Source organism: Camelus ferus, chromosome 20 (genome assembly GCF_009834535.1).
Source record: "Camelus ferus isolate YT-003-E chromosome 20, BCGSAC_Cfer_1.0, whole genome shotgun sequence".
NCBI classification, from domain to species: Eukaryota; Metazoa; Chordata; class Mammalia; order Artiodactyla; family Camelidae; genus Camelus; species Camelus ferus.
Window position 1 is genome coordinate 17022578 of NC_045715.1, and position 18747 is coordinate 17041324.

At 37.3% G+C, this 18747-nt stretch overlaps 2 protein-coding genes across 4 annotated transcripts; one reads left to right on the forward strand and one right to left on the reverse strand.

The window, feature by feature from the left end:
• Positions 1-356: 356 nt before the first annotated feature.
• On the forward strand, positions 357-10479 carry GMNN (geminin DNA replication inhibitor). Of its 3 annotated transcripts, none has more exons than XM_032462593.1 (7): positions 357-512; positions 2332-2389; positions 5285-5362; positions 5990-6137; positions 8323-8405; positions 8708-8818; positions 10068-10479. In XM_032462593.1, exons 2-7 carry the CDS (start codon positions 2339-2341, stop codon positions 10227-10229), a joined length of 633 nt encoding a protein of 210 aa, XP_032318484.1. In that variant the 5' UTR covers positions 357-512; positions 2332-2338; the 3' UTR covers positions 10230-10479. The 3 variants fall into 3 exon arrangements, with proteins under 3 accessions (XP_032318484.1, XP_006182271.1, XP_032318485.1); XM_006182209.3 differs by lacking the exon at positions 357-512 and adding an exon at positions 557-674; XM_032462594.1 differs by lacking the exon at positions 357-512 and adding an exon at positions 815-959.
• Positions 10480-14319: 3840 nt separating this feature from the next.
• On the reverse strand, positions 14320-16812 carry ARMH2 (armadillo like helical domain containing 2). The gene is given in 3 exon segments (XM_006182233.2): positions 14320-14430; positions 14432-14748; positions 16548-16812. Coding segments are annotated over 3 exon segments (693 nt in total).
• Positions 16813-18747: the final 1935 nt, after the last annotated feature.

The window sequence follows — 18747 nt, forward strand, 5'->3', positions numbered from 1 at the left end:
CGCGGAAACAAGCCTTTACAGAAAAATAACAACTTGTGTACTATATATACACAATACTCTGTTTTCCCGGTATTTACATCTAGTAGGGGGCAGATCTTTTCCCCTCTTGTAAAGCGCCAAGAAAAAAAAAAAAAAGCACTCCACTGTGACGGTTAGTCCGCAGCGAAGGGCAAAGGGCAGGATCCGAGGGCACTAGCCTCTGAGAGCAAAACCCCGTGACCTTCCATGCCCCAACGCACGCTACGCCCACCGCGCAGGCGCAGGACGGAGCGGCGCCTAAACGGCCGGAGGCGAGAGGCGATTCGCCTGATTCGGCGGGCCCCGCCCCTCGACTCGCGTCAGGCCGTGACGTGGCCGTCTAGGGCCGGCGGGCGGGGTTCTAATCTCTTACAACAGCGCGCGCCAGCAGTCCAGCGGCTGTGGGGACCGGCGCCGGTCGGCTGTGGATCCCGTGCGAGCCGCCACTGCCAGAACTAGCTGCGTTCGCTACGAGGATTGCGCACTTCCATCCAGTAAGTGTGAGAGAGGTGGCCAAACGGGGCGTCCGCAGGGGCTGCTAGACGAGCCGCTTTGACTCCTGCCGGCCGGAAGTCGCACACCCCTGACAGCTGCCGGGCCGCAGTCTGGGTGAAAGGGCTGTTGAACGGCCGCGGGAGCCGGGGCCGGGGAGCGAGGTGAGGCTCGGAGCTGCGCCATTGGTTGGGTCGGTTTTGGCGCGCCGTCCCGTCCGCGCTCCCTATTGGCTGGCGGGGGCCGTCCCGAGGACGCGCGCCGTGGTTGGAGGGCCCGGGCGCACAGCGCCGGATCATGCGCCTTCTTGCTGGATCTCTGGGTCTAGGTGTCCCGAGAACGAGCTGGCCAGGTCGCGGGGAGGTTCGTGTGCCGCACGTTGTGGGAGGGCATCAGCCTAGGCATGCCTGGCTGCCTCAGTGAGCCGGAGCATCCGCCCTTTTGGCCGTGTAAGTGGCGGTGATCCATCCGAGGGGGTCCGCACACTGGGCTCGTGGGAGGAGGTCCCTGAATCCTGCATCACCCATTTGAAAAAGAATATTGGACTTGGTGACACTTTTTTCACCAGTTTATCAGGATTTCCTTGGACCCAGTCCTATGCCGGAGTTTTCAGTCTAGTTGTTTTTAAAAGCTAGAGAATAAAAAGTAAGGGTGCAAGGTTGTTGGCGGCAGTGTGATAAACAGTGAAGGATTAGACTTGACCCGTGGCCTTCAACTTTTTAAATCGTGACACGTACGAAAAGCACACCTTATATCACAATTCAGGACGCAACCCTCCAACCAAATTAGAACCTTTTACGAAGCAGTATTTATCCTTCCCGTGCCACACACTCTGCTGTATTCTCGTCTCTTCAATTCCACTCTGTTCAGTTACATTTTTCCAAACACCCGTTAAGTGATTTTGGGATCCCAGGCCCCGCGACCTGCAGTTTGAAAATCATTGCTCTGGTTCAGTTTAGTTGGTCCCGACCAGCATTTGCTTAACGTGAAATAGGGTAGAAAATAGGGTACATCGCACAATTAGATTAAATTTTGCATCCTAAATTTTTTTGCTTGCCTTTCTGTGTGCTAGGGCATAGTGTACAATGTATTAACATGTGATGGGTCATATGCCCTGAGTAAAGAAACGCATGGCCACAGAAATCAGGGAGATCTGTTTCAGAGACAGACTTGGTCCGGGAGTTTAGAGTTGGGCTTGGGGTGAGTTTGGCCCAGTGATCTGTTAACATTACATACCTCTTCATCTCCTGCTCCCTCTTTGCTTCGATCAGCGTCTCAGTTCGTAGTGGTAGTTAAACATTCCCTACACACGTAAATGCATAATCTTGATTGGATATTGAGTTATCGCTGGTTACCAGAGACACGTTTGTTGTGGCTTAAATCTGCCTTTGAAACAGCAAAGTTAGGGTGCTGTTCTTTAGGACAGATTTGGGCATACCCACATACCTGTTTTGCTTTTTCCTGGTGACCATTTTTCAGATCTTTGAAAGCCTTGTATTTAATCCAGGACATCATCATGTTTTGTAAATTTGTTGGGAACACAGATTTTCCTTTTGGAACAAGATTTTTTCCAGCCAGAATTGTGTGTTTGTGTGTATATAAAGTAGAGATAATTAAAGTCATTAGATTTAGTCACTTGTCATTGATAGGACTGAGTTTGGGTACAGTGAGAAAAGATAGTTCCATCATTTTTTTTTATTGTTATGATTTTTTTATTTTGATTTCTACAGTTGTACTTTCAACAGCAGAAAAACTAGATTTTACCTTCTGATGCAGATGATACTCTGTTTTCGAATTAACTAGTCTTCTGTTCGTCATCAGGTGTATAATGAATCCCAGTATGAAGCAGAAACAAGAAGGAATCCAAGAGAATGTCAAGGTATGTGATACAATCACTTTGATCTGTTGTAGATAGCATGTAGTTAGATGTTTTTTGACATAATTTAGTCAAATTTAACCTGGCTACAATTTCAGTAATCCTTGAATTACTCAATTTTTAGTCTGAGGACAAGTAATAATTGAGAACTGTTTAAAAATTAATTATGGTTGAATGTTAAGTTTTCTGATCCACATACACAGGATGTCTTTCCATTTATCTTGGTCGTCTTTACTTTCTTTCAACAAATGTTTTGTAGTTTTCAGAGTTTTGAGTTTTTCACTTTTTTTTTGTTAAATTCTTTCTTAAGTATTTTATTCTTTTTAATACTTTTGTAGACGGGAGCATTTCCTTAATTAAATTTTTGTTGTGCTCATTGCTACTGTATAGAAATAGTTGATTTTTGTATCTTGATCTTGTATCGTGCAACCTTGCTGAACTTAATAGTTCTAATAGTTGTTTAGTAGATTACTTAGGATTTTCTGTATACAAGATCATTATTGCTTCGTTTCTACTCCTACATTTCATGAAATGATTTTCTTAAAATCCTTTTGCGTGTATCTTCAGATTAGTGTCTGACCACAGGGACACATTTTGCATTATATTGAATATATTTCCAGGGTACATCATACTCATTACCATCTAACCTGCTTGTTCTGCCACGCTTTTTGAATCCCTGTTTTATACTGTCACTGAAAATCTTCTCCCAAATGTTTATTCTTTTAACAGTTAAGGACAGAGCTTAATTTTGGGTTTGTAATTTTGACAGGCTTTGCTCTTACTGTTCTAAATGGATTTACAACTTAGCTAGATCTTACCACACAACTTAAACTATATTCTTAGGGTTCTTGGGAGTGAGACCACATTGTCAGGAAAGTTTATCAGTTTGCAGGTTTAAATTGTATAGTATAAATAAAAGCCTTTTGTAAGTGATAGCAGATGCTTTTTGATAGGTTGTTTTGTTTACCTTGCCTTATGCAGTGTGTTCCTTACTCTATTTTTCTTTAATACTTTGCATTGATAATTTGTGGATTTGATTCTATCAGCTTCCATTCAGGATGGTGACATCTTCCCACTGTGCATTGTAGGTGTGTGTTTTTAAACTTTTTATTGCGAAAATCGTCAGATATTCAAAAGTAGAGTCAACAGTATAATCTCAGTTTACTTCTCCCATTTTCATCAGTTATCAGTATGCAGCCAGTCTTGTTTCGTCTTCATCTCCATTCACTCTTACCTCCACTGAATTATTTTGAATCAAGTCCCAGACAAATAATTATATAATTCCAGCAGATCCTAATATTTAAAGAGAAGTCTAATCTTTAGTAGCTATAGTAAAACTAACTAGGATATAAAAGGATTTGGGTTCTGTTTGATTCTGGTTCTGCCTCCAAAACTGTGACATTGGGTGAGTTATTTAGCATCTCAACCTCAGTTTACTCATCAGTAAAATGAGGGAATTGGACTGAAACTAGATCGCTAAGAGTATATTTAAGAGTTCATGGATTCCTTGCCAGTTATACATAAATTCTAAGTGTGCTCTTGTTTGTTTGTTTTTTGAGGTAGTTCACAGAATCTCAAATTGTTTTCTAAAGAGATTAAGACCCATTGATATAAAAGAACCTTTCTGGCTCAAAAGAGTTTACTATTCTAATGCATGATCTGTATTAATAAAATGATAATAACAATATTACATTTGGGGGGCTGGATGCTGTAAAGCTTACAGGTATAAAAGTTAAATATTAGAAGTTGTCCTTTTTTGTGACAGTAATGTAGCTGGCTTCTTTGGCCTTTTTTAGTAGCAAACATTTAAATAAATTCACACCTCCTACTATTAAGGTTCCAAAGCTTTATTTTCTTCTATTTGTCTGGAGACTTTTGACTAATCTATCATCTAAATTGTATCTGAAAGTTGGTGTAATATTTGTTCTCCCAGTAACTGGCATTTGTTCTTCAGTTAAATAGTGAGATAATAATCAGCAGTAGAAACTTTACCGTGGGAAAGGTGAACTCTAGTCGTGTGAAGTACAGTGTAGAATCATTAACTTTCTCACGCTGCTTTGGTATCATGTTCTTGCTAACCTTGTTTGAGTATTCACCATTGTTTGCTATCCCATAGTGGCAGTATAACTAATGATTTTTTTGCAAAAATAGAGAGAGCTTTTAGAACAGGAAATATACAGGAATGTATTTACATATTACAGGGAAGGCAGTATTTTTTTCAAAACAATAGCTTGGGCATTTTAGAGTTTCAGTATACCTCAAGCACTGACATTTTCACTGTCTGCTATCGAATGGGCTTGAAGCAAAACTGCTTCTACAGTCAGGTGAAGGCTGAAGGTGGGGAGTAGGTCTTCTTACATGTGGTTTTGTGTAATGTACTTAAAAATTATATTTCAATTCATATAAATGTGTTAGGGGATATTCACAGTTTAAAGGAAGCCTGAGATAAATCCTTTTGATTAGGGGAAATAGTATTTTGCAGTATAAATAATTAACCTTTCCCTCCAATTTGCCTCTCTTGTGGGTTTCTACCAAAAATGTTATGATTTTGGTAAATTCCTAGTTTCTTTGTGGAAGATCTTTTTTAAGAGGGAATACAAATATTTCTGTTATACTGCAATTCCATCACACATGGTTTGAAGTGTTAGGAATTTTGTCATATTTTTGTTTTAACTAAACAAATGACTGTATGACCATAGCAGCAGCACCTATTGCAGTGGGAGGAGAGAAGCTACTTGTTTGTGTCTTGTCCATGTGTAGCATTATAAACTTACACAGCTGATCAAATATTAGTGTCTTTAGCGTTTCTTTTTTGTTGTTGTTAATTATAGTGGGACTAATGCAGTAATAATCCATATGGAAACTTAGTAACCAGATATTTATTATCTTGACTTTCAGAGTAGTCCTGTTCCAAGAAGAACTCTGAAGATGATTCAGCCTTCTGCGGCTGGGTCTCTTGTTGGAAGAGAAAATGAGGTAGGTATTTTTGGGCTAGAATCGGGTACAGATGATAGTACCTTTACTTTAAAAACATTTCAAAGATTTTCTTGTCAGAAATACCTAAATCAATGAAATTAATGAAAATAATATAAGAGTAACAATTTTGTATCCCCCACCGAAGTGATTTTTGTTTTAATTGTTCAATTTAGGAAGTTCTGAATTGGTATGAATACCTGTAGTAGAACTGGAATGATGTAATAAGTTATGAATTAGCCTAGAGGTCTAATGTTGATGTTTTGAGAATAAAAATTGGGCTCATTCATTTAGCCCTGTAGAAAAGGGTGTAATAACCATGAATGAGGGTTTTTAGACTTTTGCAGGTTTAAAATAGTGCCTTTCCATGGTACTGAATTATTTAAACAATAAAAATAAATTTAGCTAAGTCTTAGACCCAAGTCTAATCCAAAATAGTTGCTGCAAATAGAGTACAACTATACATTTTGGTAAAGTTTTGAGTTGTGTAATTTTTTAAAAGATCCAAAGGTATCAAAAAGATACAGATATGTGAGTGCTCTATATTCAATACACAAGTGACAAAACCGCCCAGGTTTCTTACTCAGTAAAACAAAATAAGTGAGACTGACGTATACATTTTTATTATAGTTGGTTAAAGGCTTGCCCAAAAGAAAACATTGGAACGATCAGTTAATATCTAAGACTTCCAGCTCTGGAGTTGTTACTATCCCAGAACATAGTGAAAATAAAGATCTTGGAGGAGTCACTCAAGAAGCATTTGATCTTATGATTACAGGTATGAAAAAATGTATAATTTAAAATTTTTTAAATTATAATAAAGGTAAATATTATTTATTATACTGTTATGAATTCTGCCCACAGCCTCTTAACCTATTAGATATTTTACTTTTGTGTTCTCGATAATTTAAAATTGCTTATGGTTGTAAATATATAAAACACTAACTGGTAAGACCCAGCTATGGATGAAATATTAAAGAAAAAGACAGTGATTAATATGGCAGCTCTGATACCGGACTTACAAGACTTGGAAATAGTCTTTTCAGAAGACATATGTCTAGGAATGAATTTGAAGAAAGGAATTAGAAGATACCAAGAGAATTGAAGTAAGGGAGCCAACAGGAACAATAAAGGTAGGGAAGATGAATGAGAAGCATGTGCTGTAGTAAATACTAGTTTTTAATGGAATGCCAGTAGAAATCAAAAGAGGAAGCTAATGATGATTTGTAAGCAGTATGGAAGATGATTAATTCTGTACTACTCATGGGTCATTAGATATTATTGCTGAGGAAAAAATATGAGACCTAGACAAGTTAATCGACTTACTCAAGGTTATAGTGACATTTGGACACATTTCGAGTTGCCAGGAAGACAGTGGGGTTTTATTAGGCAAAACTGGAAAGGCTGACTGCATAGAAATAAAGAAGCTCTTCAATAATGTAAAATAAACAATAGGATTTGCGATATTTATTTCTAATTTGACTAAAATTAACAAAGATTGATGGAAGAAACATTAAAGTTAAATATGGAAACAAACAACTATACATCATATTGCTAACATAACCACATAAATGAAAAAATTAATCCATGTAACGTGAACACAGAACTCTGACAATAGACCCTTAGGGGGACATATTATGAGGATTAAAAGAACTACAAAGAAATCTTGAATTTAATTTTTGCTGGCAGTGGTATTGGTATAGCAAGTTTGAAAAAAGTGTGTGTGTGTTTTAGGATTGAACAAATGAGTGATACGCTGATATTGCTGGGTAGATGGTATGGTGACAGGAGATACACTATGTAATGGGGAAGGAAAGGAGGAACCCTTTTGTGGAGGTGGAGTGTTGGTATAAACTGATGACTTTAAAAAAGAGCCTCTCTTAACTCTGCCAGTGAAAGAGCCCAGAAACATGCGACAAGAAGCACAGCCACGCCCGGTTCTTGGTTTGTAATCACTATTCTCTCTTAAAGCTCCCTGGAGAAGTGGCTGCTTCCAGGACTTGGGCAGGGAAACTGTAGAGTGAGCTTGGAACCTGTCGTGTTAGAAAATAAGGAAGTACTCAGAAACTGATGGATGTGTTAAAAGGACAAGGAGTCTGCTTGAAGGGATCTCCCTGGCTAAATTTAGGAAGATTTGAGCATCAAAATGAATAAGGACAAGAATGGAGTATAACACTGAAGTAAAACAGAAGACATGAATCCATACTGCTAATTTTGTTCTGATTTGGGGTAGGGAAAGTTCTTTTACAGAATAACACCAACTACCTAATGTAGAAGGAATTTCATAAATAGAAAATCACTCTTTTTCATCCACCATAGAAGTAATAGATTTAAGCAAGAAAACAGCAGAGTTAAAATTGGGTGAAAGGTTGGTAGGGAACTGGATGTTAACACAGACTCAAAAATTTTACTCTGTAAATCATTTATTTGTTACTAAAGGAAAAAAGTATCTTTCAAGGGAGAAATCATCTGCAAATTTAACATCTCCAGCATTGTGGCAGATGAGTGTGTGTTCCCCAGATGGAACATTGAGAAGGATACAGCGTACTTAACACAGGTTTCTGCCAGAATGTTTAGCTTGAATCTAATCATGAAACTGGACAAATTAAATTTAAAGACAGTGTAAAACTAACTGGCCTTAACTTTTCACAAATGCCAGTGTTAAACAAATTTAAAAAATACAAACACAGAAAGCAAATGTTGCACACATCTTTAACAACCTCGGTGAAAGTTACATGTGTATCATACTTGTGTTGAGATTCTTTTGAAGGACTGGAATCTTCACAATGTTGGGAAAAATTTTTTTAATTGATTTGGTTTCCTAACTTTAATCTTTTAAAAATGGGTATTGTGGAGTACTGGGTAAGATAGTAAATTTTTTTAAATACAAGAAATTATTGGGTTTTATAGCAGTATATAATAGTAATTTTCAAAGTTACATGTAAAATTTTAATTTATTTTAGAAAATCCATCTTCTCATTATTGGAAAGAAGTGGCAGAAAAACGGAGGAAGGCTCTCTATGAAGCACTTAAGGAAAATGAGAAAGTATGTACTGAATATAATTTGTGGCATTTTAAACATTCTGGGATTATTTTCCTTCTGCTGCTTGAGCATATTTTATTAGAGCAATATAAACTAGCTTTAACGTTGGCCTAATGAAAGTTTAATTAGGAAACTGTTACTGGAATTACACAAAAAGAAACCTGTTGTGTTGAGAGCCAAAGATAGCACCTTTGTTAGGAACTTTGTGCTAATGTATCTATCAGTTATACACTTGGAGGCACATAATTTGGTTTATAGTTTAGCAAATCTGTGGAATACTGAACTTTTTAATTTATGTCACATAGCTTCATAAAGAAATTGAACAAAAGGACAATGAAATTGCCCGCCTGAAAAAAGAGAATAAAGAATTGGCAGAAGTAGCAGAGCATGTCCAGTACATGGCCGAGGTCATAGAGGTGGGTATTTCAGCCTGCACCTGACTCAGAATCACCCCTTTTTCTAGAAAGCGTGGTCAGTAAGTGTTTGGGGTCTAGAATCGGATTTCTGGGCTGGAGTCTTAGCTCCCTGCCTGGCACCGTTAAGTTTGAGTCAAGCAGGTTATTTATCCTGCCGGGGCTTCATTTTCCTCATCTATAAAGGGGGAGTAATAGTGCCTAGTTCGTAGGCTTCTTATGAGAGTAATGAATTACGACAGAAAAATGAGGGAACTGACAAAAGTGAGAGCCCAGTAACTAGTGGATGCTATTATTTACTATTATGAAACATCGCTTTTCTTGTAGGGAGATATAAAGGAAAAATATATGGAAAATCATATTTCACAGCTGACAAATTTTCAGACCATTTTAAATTTAACTTTAATGCCAGTCTGTACTGTCATTTATAAAATTGGTAATTGGTGTGCTGAATAACTTATCTGACTTTTTAATTTTTTTATTTTTTTTAAATGCAAGGAGATTTAATTGTACAAGACATGAGCAAACAAATATGTGTATCTAACACTAATTAGTATTGGGCCATTAGAAACAGGTGCTGTCTGACTTTTAAAATTTTTAATTTGGAGGTAGTTAATGTGTTTATAAGAAGAATTAGCCTGATGAGAATTACTTTACCAGTCTTGGCTTAAAAAATATATCTTAAACTTGTTCATGTTTGCAAACAATCATCTTGTTGATGGGGAGAAAGTTTTTTGTTTCTTTTTGTTATTGGTTTTTTTCCCCTGGTTTGTTTATTTATTTATTTAGGGTCGGGGGATATTTTTCAAATCAAAACTTTTCTTGTACTGAATTTCTGCCTTAGATTTTAGAGCTGTGACAGAATTCATATTTGAAGTTTTCATTTGGAAGCTCTGTATGAGCTCCTTCAGCTGCCATGAAAGTACTGGTCCCCAGCAGATGGGAAATTAGGAAACGTGGTCCTTCACCACACATAGTTTGAGAAGTGCTGATTCAGACTGTGTTCTGAAAGCATGTGAGTGCTTTAAAAAAAAGAAGCAAGCAAATTATTAAACACTGTGTCTTTGCAAAAAAATGCTCTAACATGGTAAAGACTTTGATATAACACTTGACTACTTACAGGTGAACTTAATTGAGAGATATTATGAAATAAAACCTCACTACAGCACTGAGGGTCAGTTACATCAGCATACTGATAATAGGCTTGGATTTTAATGTTTTTACAATTAATTATTGGTTTATTCTTTAAAAGAGACTGAGTAATGAACCTCTGGATAACTTTGAATCACCGGATAGTCAGGAATTTGAATCTGAAGAGGAAACTGGTGAGGATTTGGAAGTAGAAGACTCAGAAGTTGGTGCTTGTGCTGAAGAAGTTGTCTCTTCCTCTACAGATGCAGAACCCTGTACATGAAATTCAGTAATATTTGACTTTTGAGAAACATACTGCCAAAGTTTACCTCCACTATAGTTCTTTGTAGCAGAGCAAATAACTATATAGTGCAAACTTGGAATCGAACTTCCTTGTTTGTATCATGGGACACTATTATTGTATTAAAATACAAATACTGTGTATTTTTAATCTATGATGTTTTGTGTAAATAGCATTTTCTCAGTTGTCAGACATGACTTGTATATATGATAAATAAACTTCATTCTATTGAGCATTGTGTCTGTCTTGGGAGAATGAAGTACAGGACTGTATGTAGAAAATTCATCTATTTCTGTGCTTTTGTTTCCTTTCTATTCTCCTGCTAACGATCTTGGAAGAAACAAGGGGAAAATGAATTCCTCCCTCTATAGACTGAGATAGCTGAGGTTTTAACTCATAAACCTGGTTGTACCTCAAGCTCCCTCGATGGAATACTGATTTCCAGACCCCATGCCCAGATACTCTAAGTAGGAGTGTGAGAACCTAGTTTCTAAAGCTCCCCAAGTGAATCTGTTTAGCCACGTAAAGGCTCAGCTGGCTGGTATGATCATGCTCTTCTTGGAAGCTTAAAATGCTGGGTGGTGGTAGTCCTCTAGAGAAACAAAGGGGGAGCGGGTGAAGAGACGCAGGAATAGCTCAGGGTTCTGAAATGTTCCATTCACACATTTTACATACATGTATAGTACGAAGTATATACACTGAAGGAATATCAAGTAAGAGTGGGGTGAAATTAATGAGGATTTCCCATATGTACTATTTTGAAGGAAGAAAAGGACAAAATAAAGGGAAATTGTTTGCAAAGTGTTCAGCTTTGGGGTTAAGAACTCTGGGAATCATTCAAACAGCTTTGTATAAATTGGTGATAAAGAGCAGCATCAAGCATTAAAGGGTTATTTAGCAAGTTATTTTTATAGAACTTTAATTTTCTTATCTCAAATATTGAGATAAAGTCCCTCTTTTTTTGTGAGGATTAAAACCTTTAATTTACATTTAAAGAGCTATGTGAGGCCAGTGGCTACTCAGTGCAGCTCTGTATGTTGGAGATTTGAGTCACTGGCCCAAAGATAGAACAGGTAAATTTTGTTACGTGTTTTTTTTTTTTTTACCATAATAAAAAATAATTTTAAAAAAGAATTAGGAATACTCTTTTCTATTCGATTAGGGGGAGGTGGAATCATCTGAGAGGCTGTTAGAAGGAGTAAGAAAGAGGAAAGCTAGTAGAAAGTATTCCTGGATAAAGCAAAAAATGGATTGCCAGGATTTGGTGGCAGGGAGCAAACACAAGAGGGAACTGAAAAGGTTTTTAAGATTTAATGTTAGATATAAAACTATTAACCCTCTAAAAGAAAATATAGGAGAAAATTTTAGTGACCTTGGATTTGGTAAAGGACTTCTCAAAAAGGACACAAATCACGAATTATATTGTAAATCTGACTGTAAAAATCAAATACTTTATCCATTCATCTCTCGGCAGACATTAAGTTTGCTTTCATGTCTTGGTTATAGTAAATAGTGCTGCTATGAACATTGGAGTGCATGTTATCTTTTTGTGTGCGTGTGTGTGTGTTGCATAGACCATGTTTAATGACCATAATGCAATTAAGCTAGATGACAATAACAAATGAATTAACTAGAAAAATCCACTTGAAAATAAAAAAATCACATGTCTAAATAACTCATGTCAAAAAGGAGAAAATGATGAAAATTAGAAAATACCCAGAACTAAATAATACTGAAAATACTACATATCAAAACTTGTGAGATGCAGCTAGAATGGCACTTAAACAAAATCTGTGTAATAAAACATATTCATAAAGACTGAAAAGTTAATGAACTAAGCTTATTCCAACTTAATTAGAAACAAAATGATAGAATAAATGCAAAGGTAGTAAAAGGAAATATTGAGCAAAGTTACTAAAATTAGAAATATGTCTAATAGAGACAATCAGCAAAGTCAAAAGTAAATGCTTCAAAAAGACTAAAATAATTATCAAGTATCTGCGAAGGTTCTTAGGGAAATTATAATTATGAGGTGTATAAGATGGCACACAATGCATATGTAACAATAGAAAGATAGTAAGAAATTGTCATGAACACCTTTATAGTAAATAGAAAACATAAATACCTGGGGAAAGTGCCAAAAGTTATTAAAAACAAAAGAGATAATATGAAAAGTTCTATAACAAAGAAACCATCAGTTGTTTAAAATTGTCCCATATAGAAATACAGGGCCCAGAGGGTTGTACCCATGAGTTCTACCAAATGTTTAATAAACCGGTGATTCCAATATCATACAAATTCTTTCAGAGACTATGAAGAGGGAACATTTCCCTATTCATTTTATAAGGCTGGTATACCTTGATACCTAAATCTAACATCTCAGGAGATGAAGAAAAGCATCCAGTAAAATTTAACATCTACTGAATTTTTTAAAAATACTCTATTACAAGCTAAACATAAGAGAAAATTTCCTTAAACTGATAAAAGGTATCTACAATAGCGTCATAGCAACCAACATACTGAATAGTTTAAATTTTTTTTTAATTCTCTTCAAAATTAAGAACAAGTCAAAAATGCTGTGACTGCTTATATTCAGCATTATATTCTAGTCCTAACCAGTTGAGCAATACAAGAAAAAAAAGTCATAAAGATTGGAAAGGAGTAAACAAAACTATCATTATTCATAAAGTGTTAAGATTATCTATGAAGAATAGCCAAAGGAATCTGCAGATTATTCAAATTAGGATAATTTAATAAAGTCAGCTACAAAATCAATATGTATGCTGACAATTTCATTTCTATACACCAGATTAAACTTCAAAAAGTAAAATTAACAAAAATTTGCAAGAAATGAGAAAATTATACAACTGTTAAACTATATTAAATATTTAAATTAATGAATCTAAATAAGATCTAAATAAATGGAGAAATACACCTTATTCATGGATATGAAGAATCAAAACTATAAGAATAGCAATACAATACTATTTCTACTTCAGTTCCAATAGGGTTTTTCACAGAACTTAAGAAGCTGACTCTAAAATTCATGTGGAAAAACCAAAGGACACTTCTGAAAAGAAAAATCACTGTGGGGGACTTACTGTACCAGATTTTTTAAATTATTGTGAAATTACCAAATTACGGCAGTGTTCTTTTATTGTAGGCACAAATAAATTGAACAGTCCAATAGAACAAGTTAGAGAGTCCAAAGACAGACCGACAAATATCTGGAAACTTGATAGATGAGAACTGGTATTGCAGATAAGTAGGAAAAAGGAAAGTTCATTCCTTAAATCTTTCTGGGAGAATTAGTAGTCTTACAGAAAAATTGTACACTGTAATCTTGTCTTAAGTAACAGGGAGTGCATGTATCTTTTCAAATTAGAGTTTCTTTTCTGGATATGTGCCCAGGAGTGGGACTGCTGGATCATATGGTAATTCTATTTTTAGTTTATAAGGAACCTCCATACGGTTCTCCATCGTGAGAACACCAATTTACATTCCCACCAACAGTGTAGGAGGGTTCCCTTTTCTCCATAACTTCTCCAGTATTTAATATTTGTAGACTTTGTGATGATGGCCATTCTGACCTGTGTGAGGTGGTACCTCATTGTGGTTTTGATTTGCATTTCCTAATGATTAGTGATGTTGAGCATCTTTTTATGTGCCTGCTGGCCATCAGTATGTCTTCTTTGGAGAAATGTCGATTTAGGTCTAATGCTCATTTAAACATTTTTTTAAAATATTGAGCTGTATAAGCTGTTTGTATATTTTGGAAATTAATCTCTTCTTGGTCACATCGTTTGCAAATATTTTCTCCCATTCCATAGGGTGTCTTTTTGTTTTATGATTTCCTTTGCTGTGCTGAACTTAATTTTTATGAGGTTCTTTTAAGCAGTGGCACTTCTCATAAGTTTAGTCATTGCAGTAATTCTGAAAATTTATATAGAATTGTTTGACTACCTAAGAGAAAATGCTGAAGAATAATGTACCGACTTTTATTATTTATTTCAGTTTTCTAGGGTAATACAGCGGTGGAGATAGCTGCATCATGTAACTGGATTTAGAGAAATTAATTCCTATGAAAACCAATTAGGAAATACAGCACCTCTGCAAAATTCTCAGGCCATCCAGACCAGTTCTTACTGGCCAACATTTGTAAGTGATATTTTAGAGAAGTGTAGGTCTTTAAGCTCCTTCATACAAGCCAAGTTATTGCAGGTGATAATTGAGAGAACATAGCAACTCCAAAACTGAACCAGGAGGTTGCTGTTTAGTTCACTTTCTGTGCTAGGCTCACATTTTTTATCAAAAAGACCAACGAGAATAGGAAGGAACTGCAGGTGTTTGGCTTTTCTCTGGTTGACAGGGTTTAAGTAGCACCAACACGCCACACTCTGGAGAAGCAGGATCTTTACTTTTGGTGCCATCTCGTAATTCTGCAACAAGTGAGCTACATCTTGCATATACTCAGCTGCAAAATTTCCAGCAGTTGGTCCTCCTGTAAAACAAACATTTGCATTTCCAGAAGTATCTGATGTATCTAGTAACTAGTGACATCTGAGGGCTCATATGTTCATATTCTTGTCACTACATATGGGACACTGGCTACTTTGAATTTATCTCTTTTTCTCCTCCCTGTCCTGTGTGCTCCTGTGAAGGTGGAGAGTGCATGCTGATCAGCAGGGAGTAATAGGAGGAGCCCTGGAAGGTCCCTGTCTGCCAAAAGCTCCTCCCTGGTTTCTTTAATCAGGCAAGTAGGGGTCAGTATTTCAAGGTGAATAAAACCTGACTGGGTTCACTTAGCAAATCTTCCTCATGGTCTCATTCCTGAGTCTCTGTCTTCAATACTTGAAAAAAGAGCAGAGCATTAGAGCAAACAAAGAGTAAACCAAAAGGCTGAGCTGCAAAGTCAGAATCTAACAGCAAGAGAGAGGTTTTTCCTGAGTTACCCATCGCTGTCCTTTCTCCTTACGCATTTCTCAGCCCTCTTTTGCAGACTTGGGACCAACCTGGTGCTTGACTCTACTTCTATCACATACCTGAACCTCAGATCTTCTTAGTTCAAATCTCCAACTCCAAGAAGGTACTAGAGAAGGCGGCATTGGTGAAGACAGCTTAGATGGTGAGGAGTAGCTGGCATAGTTGGCTGAATTCTAGCCACTGGAGTTTTGTCCCAGCTTGGATTCCTCTTACTTGCACTACCAAAGTCCCATGGTCCCAAGAATATTCTATTCAATGTAAAGTTTTAGCCAAAACCTGGGCATAAGCCTGTTCCATTGTTTTGACTAGCATAGCCAGGGCTAAATAACATCAAGTTAAGTGATGCAGATCCCTTTATCAGAGCTAACTGTACCTCACAAGGTGATTACCACTGTGCAGGGGACTGAGCCTGCCTCACGGCGGGTGCCACTGACCCCTCCTTCACATGGGAGTCCTGAGTATCTGTCATCTCTCTAATCCTATGCTGCTGGTTCTCTATCATTCTGACACTCAGGCCCCCCTGGTCCTTGAAAACAGTCACTATTTTCCCTCATGGACACGATTCTGTGAAAGATTTAGTCTGTCATACTATATCTAACTAACTTATTTTCCCATTTAAAAAATAATTAACCGACCTATGACACTAACAGCTACCAACCAGAGCTTCTGATTAGGAGATGTGTTGTTGAGGACTATCTATAAATTATTTTTTACATATCCTGAAATTTATTAGAAAAAAATGAAGCAAGTTTGGAAGTGGCAATCATTTAGAGTGATGTGTGTTTAAATGGTTTACCATTTAACTTTCTAGCCAAGTATACATTAATAGTTGCTTTTCACTCATGCACCTACTGGCTTTCCTGGCGGGTGTTTTAAGAGCCTTATGTTCTTATTGATTTTTCTCAACTATTGTCTGGGTAATGCATTTTTATAAGATAAAAAATAAAATATCAAGTAGTTTTTACCCTGTAAAAGGGTTGAAATTATACCAATTCAGTGTAGGTTCTTTGATTTTTTTTTTTTGATATTGAAAACTTTGATAGGCAATTTCAGTATATGTATATATATGTATTTTTAATTAATACAAGCAGAAAAATAATTAGTAATTTATTTGATGGACACATTCTTTTAAAGTGTGAGATTATTGAGGAGATAGTAATTATCTTTGGTGGTATAAAGACCAAAAACTAATAATTTAGGCAAAGGAAATATTATTGGGATGTTAGACTAGCGCTCTGAGAACCACTCCCTGACAGTATTGTAACAGGCAAAAAGATTTTGGAACACCTGTTTCAGCAGAGCTGGTTAAGTCAGTACCTGTAAAGGCCAACAGTCCGATTTTATAGGCAGCTTGAGCTCTCTTTTCAATGGCGAGAGATTGATCCTTCAGCATATTGCCAAGCACCACAATTTTTTCTTTGTGAAAAATGCTCTCAGCTGGAGGGATGTGTTTTTCCTCCTTCTTAGTGAAAAAGCCCTTAATGGTGACACTCCAGCATTGCTGGAGGTGGTGATACAGCCGCACAAAATGTCGATAAATCTGAGTCCAAAACTGCACATAATAAGCCTGGCTCTTAGCCATTGTGTAAAAAGGCCCAGGGCGCTTCGGTTACACCACGGGCAGTGACAGAAGTGAACAGTCAGGAACTCTGGAATGCAGCACTTAGCAACACTGCGGAATGGAGTACACGAACCAGGGGGAAGCAACGTACACCTAGATTCTTCCTTCAGCCTGGCATTGAAGGCCTTCTACAATTTGAGCTCAACCAAGCTTACTTTGACTTCTCTGGTGCACACACACACAGATCTCAGCTTAAACTAGTCAAGTTTCTCCTAACACACACCAAGCTCATTCTGTCTTTGCACCTTTGGTAAGGCAATGACTTCTAGGAACTGGCCTATTCTGTGCTGACTGTTACAGCATGTACTCAACTTCTTTCCATTGATCTTTCATGCCTGTTTGGCTTGTTTGTTACGTAGAGTTTTTCTCTACATCATGGATTTCCTACATTGATCCTATTTTGGAAACAATCAAAAAAGATCTTCCGGGGGGAGAGTGTAGGTCAGTGGTAGAGCAAGTGCTTAGCATGCACAAGGTCTTAGGTTCAATCCCCAATCCCTCCATTAGAAAACAAAACAAAACTGAAAAAAAAAAGACTTTCCATAGCTCTCACCATCACATCCACCCACTGATCTGTGTCTGTACCTGTATACTCTGACTTTCCTCCTGTTACATGGATGTCTTCTCCACTTAACACAGATTTCAACCAATCCCTCTCACTCCATTCAAGGAGACTGGTCGCAATTCTTCTCTTGCTTCATTAATTTTTCCATCTCAGCGGGGTCCTTTGCATTATCAACAAGCACGCTGTCCTTTTTCTCATCAAAAAAAAAAAGAAAACAACGTTCTTGACCTCATCTAGCCCCTCCCCCTAGTCATTACACATTCATTTTTCTGCTCCCCTTTATATAAAAACTCTTCAAAGTGTTGCCATACTAGCCATTTCAAATATTCTTTCATTCTCCCTTGGATGCATTCCAAATTGGATTTCAACCCCACAACTCGACTAAAATTGTTTGTCAGGGATACTGATGACTTCCATTCTGCTGAATCCAGTTCTCAGTCCTCAGCATTTGTGACTCATTTTTCCTTGAAACACTTTTTTCTTTACCTGGCTTCTAAGATGTCATACTCATTTAATGTTTCCCTACTGTCCACTGTTCTTTTTCCTTTGCTCCTTCCCCCTCTCCTTTCTGACCTCTAAATACTAGTGTCCCAAGTCTCAGTCCTTGTACTTCTTCTTGTTTTCTATCTGTACTTCCTGGATGAAATAAAGGCTTTAAGTAAAATCCATCTGCTGAAGACTCCTAATTTTGTATTTTTAACTGGTTTCTCACCTGAACTCCAGTTACTTTCAGTCACCAACTTGGTATCTACATTTGGATGGCTCAGAGGCTCCCCCAACTTAACATGTCCAAAGCAGAATTCCTAGTCTTTCTCTCGGAACCTGCTGCTTCTCAGTTTCCAAGTCTTGGAAGATGGCATTCCATCCTTCCAGCTGTTCAGACTGAAATTTTCGGATTCACCCTTGGCTTCTGTCTGTTTCACATTTCATTTCTAACTGATCAAAAAATCCTATTGGCTCTACTTTCGAAGTAGAAATTTGGACACCTGCCAAAATTGGGACATCCTCAAAATGTACTTCCTGTTCTCTTCAAATATAGTAAGTGTGGAAGTTTAAAAATGGGGGAGGGCATTACTGTTCTAGATTAAAAGAGCCTAAAGAGGAGCATTAACATATGATCCAGCAATCCCATTCCTAGCCATATATCCAGAGAAAACACTAATTCAAAAAGATGCATGCACCCCAATGTTCATAGCTGCACTATTTACAATAGCCAAGACATGGAAGCAACCTAAACGTCCACTGACAGACGACTGGATAAAGAAGGTGCGGGGTGTGTGTGTGTGTGTGTGTGTGTACCACTCAGCCATAAAAAAAGAATGAAATAATGC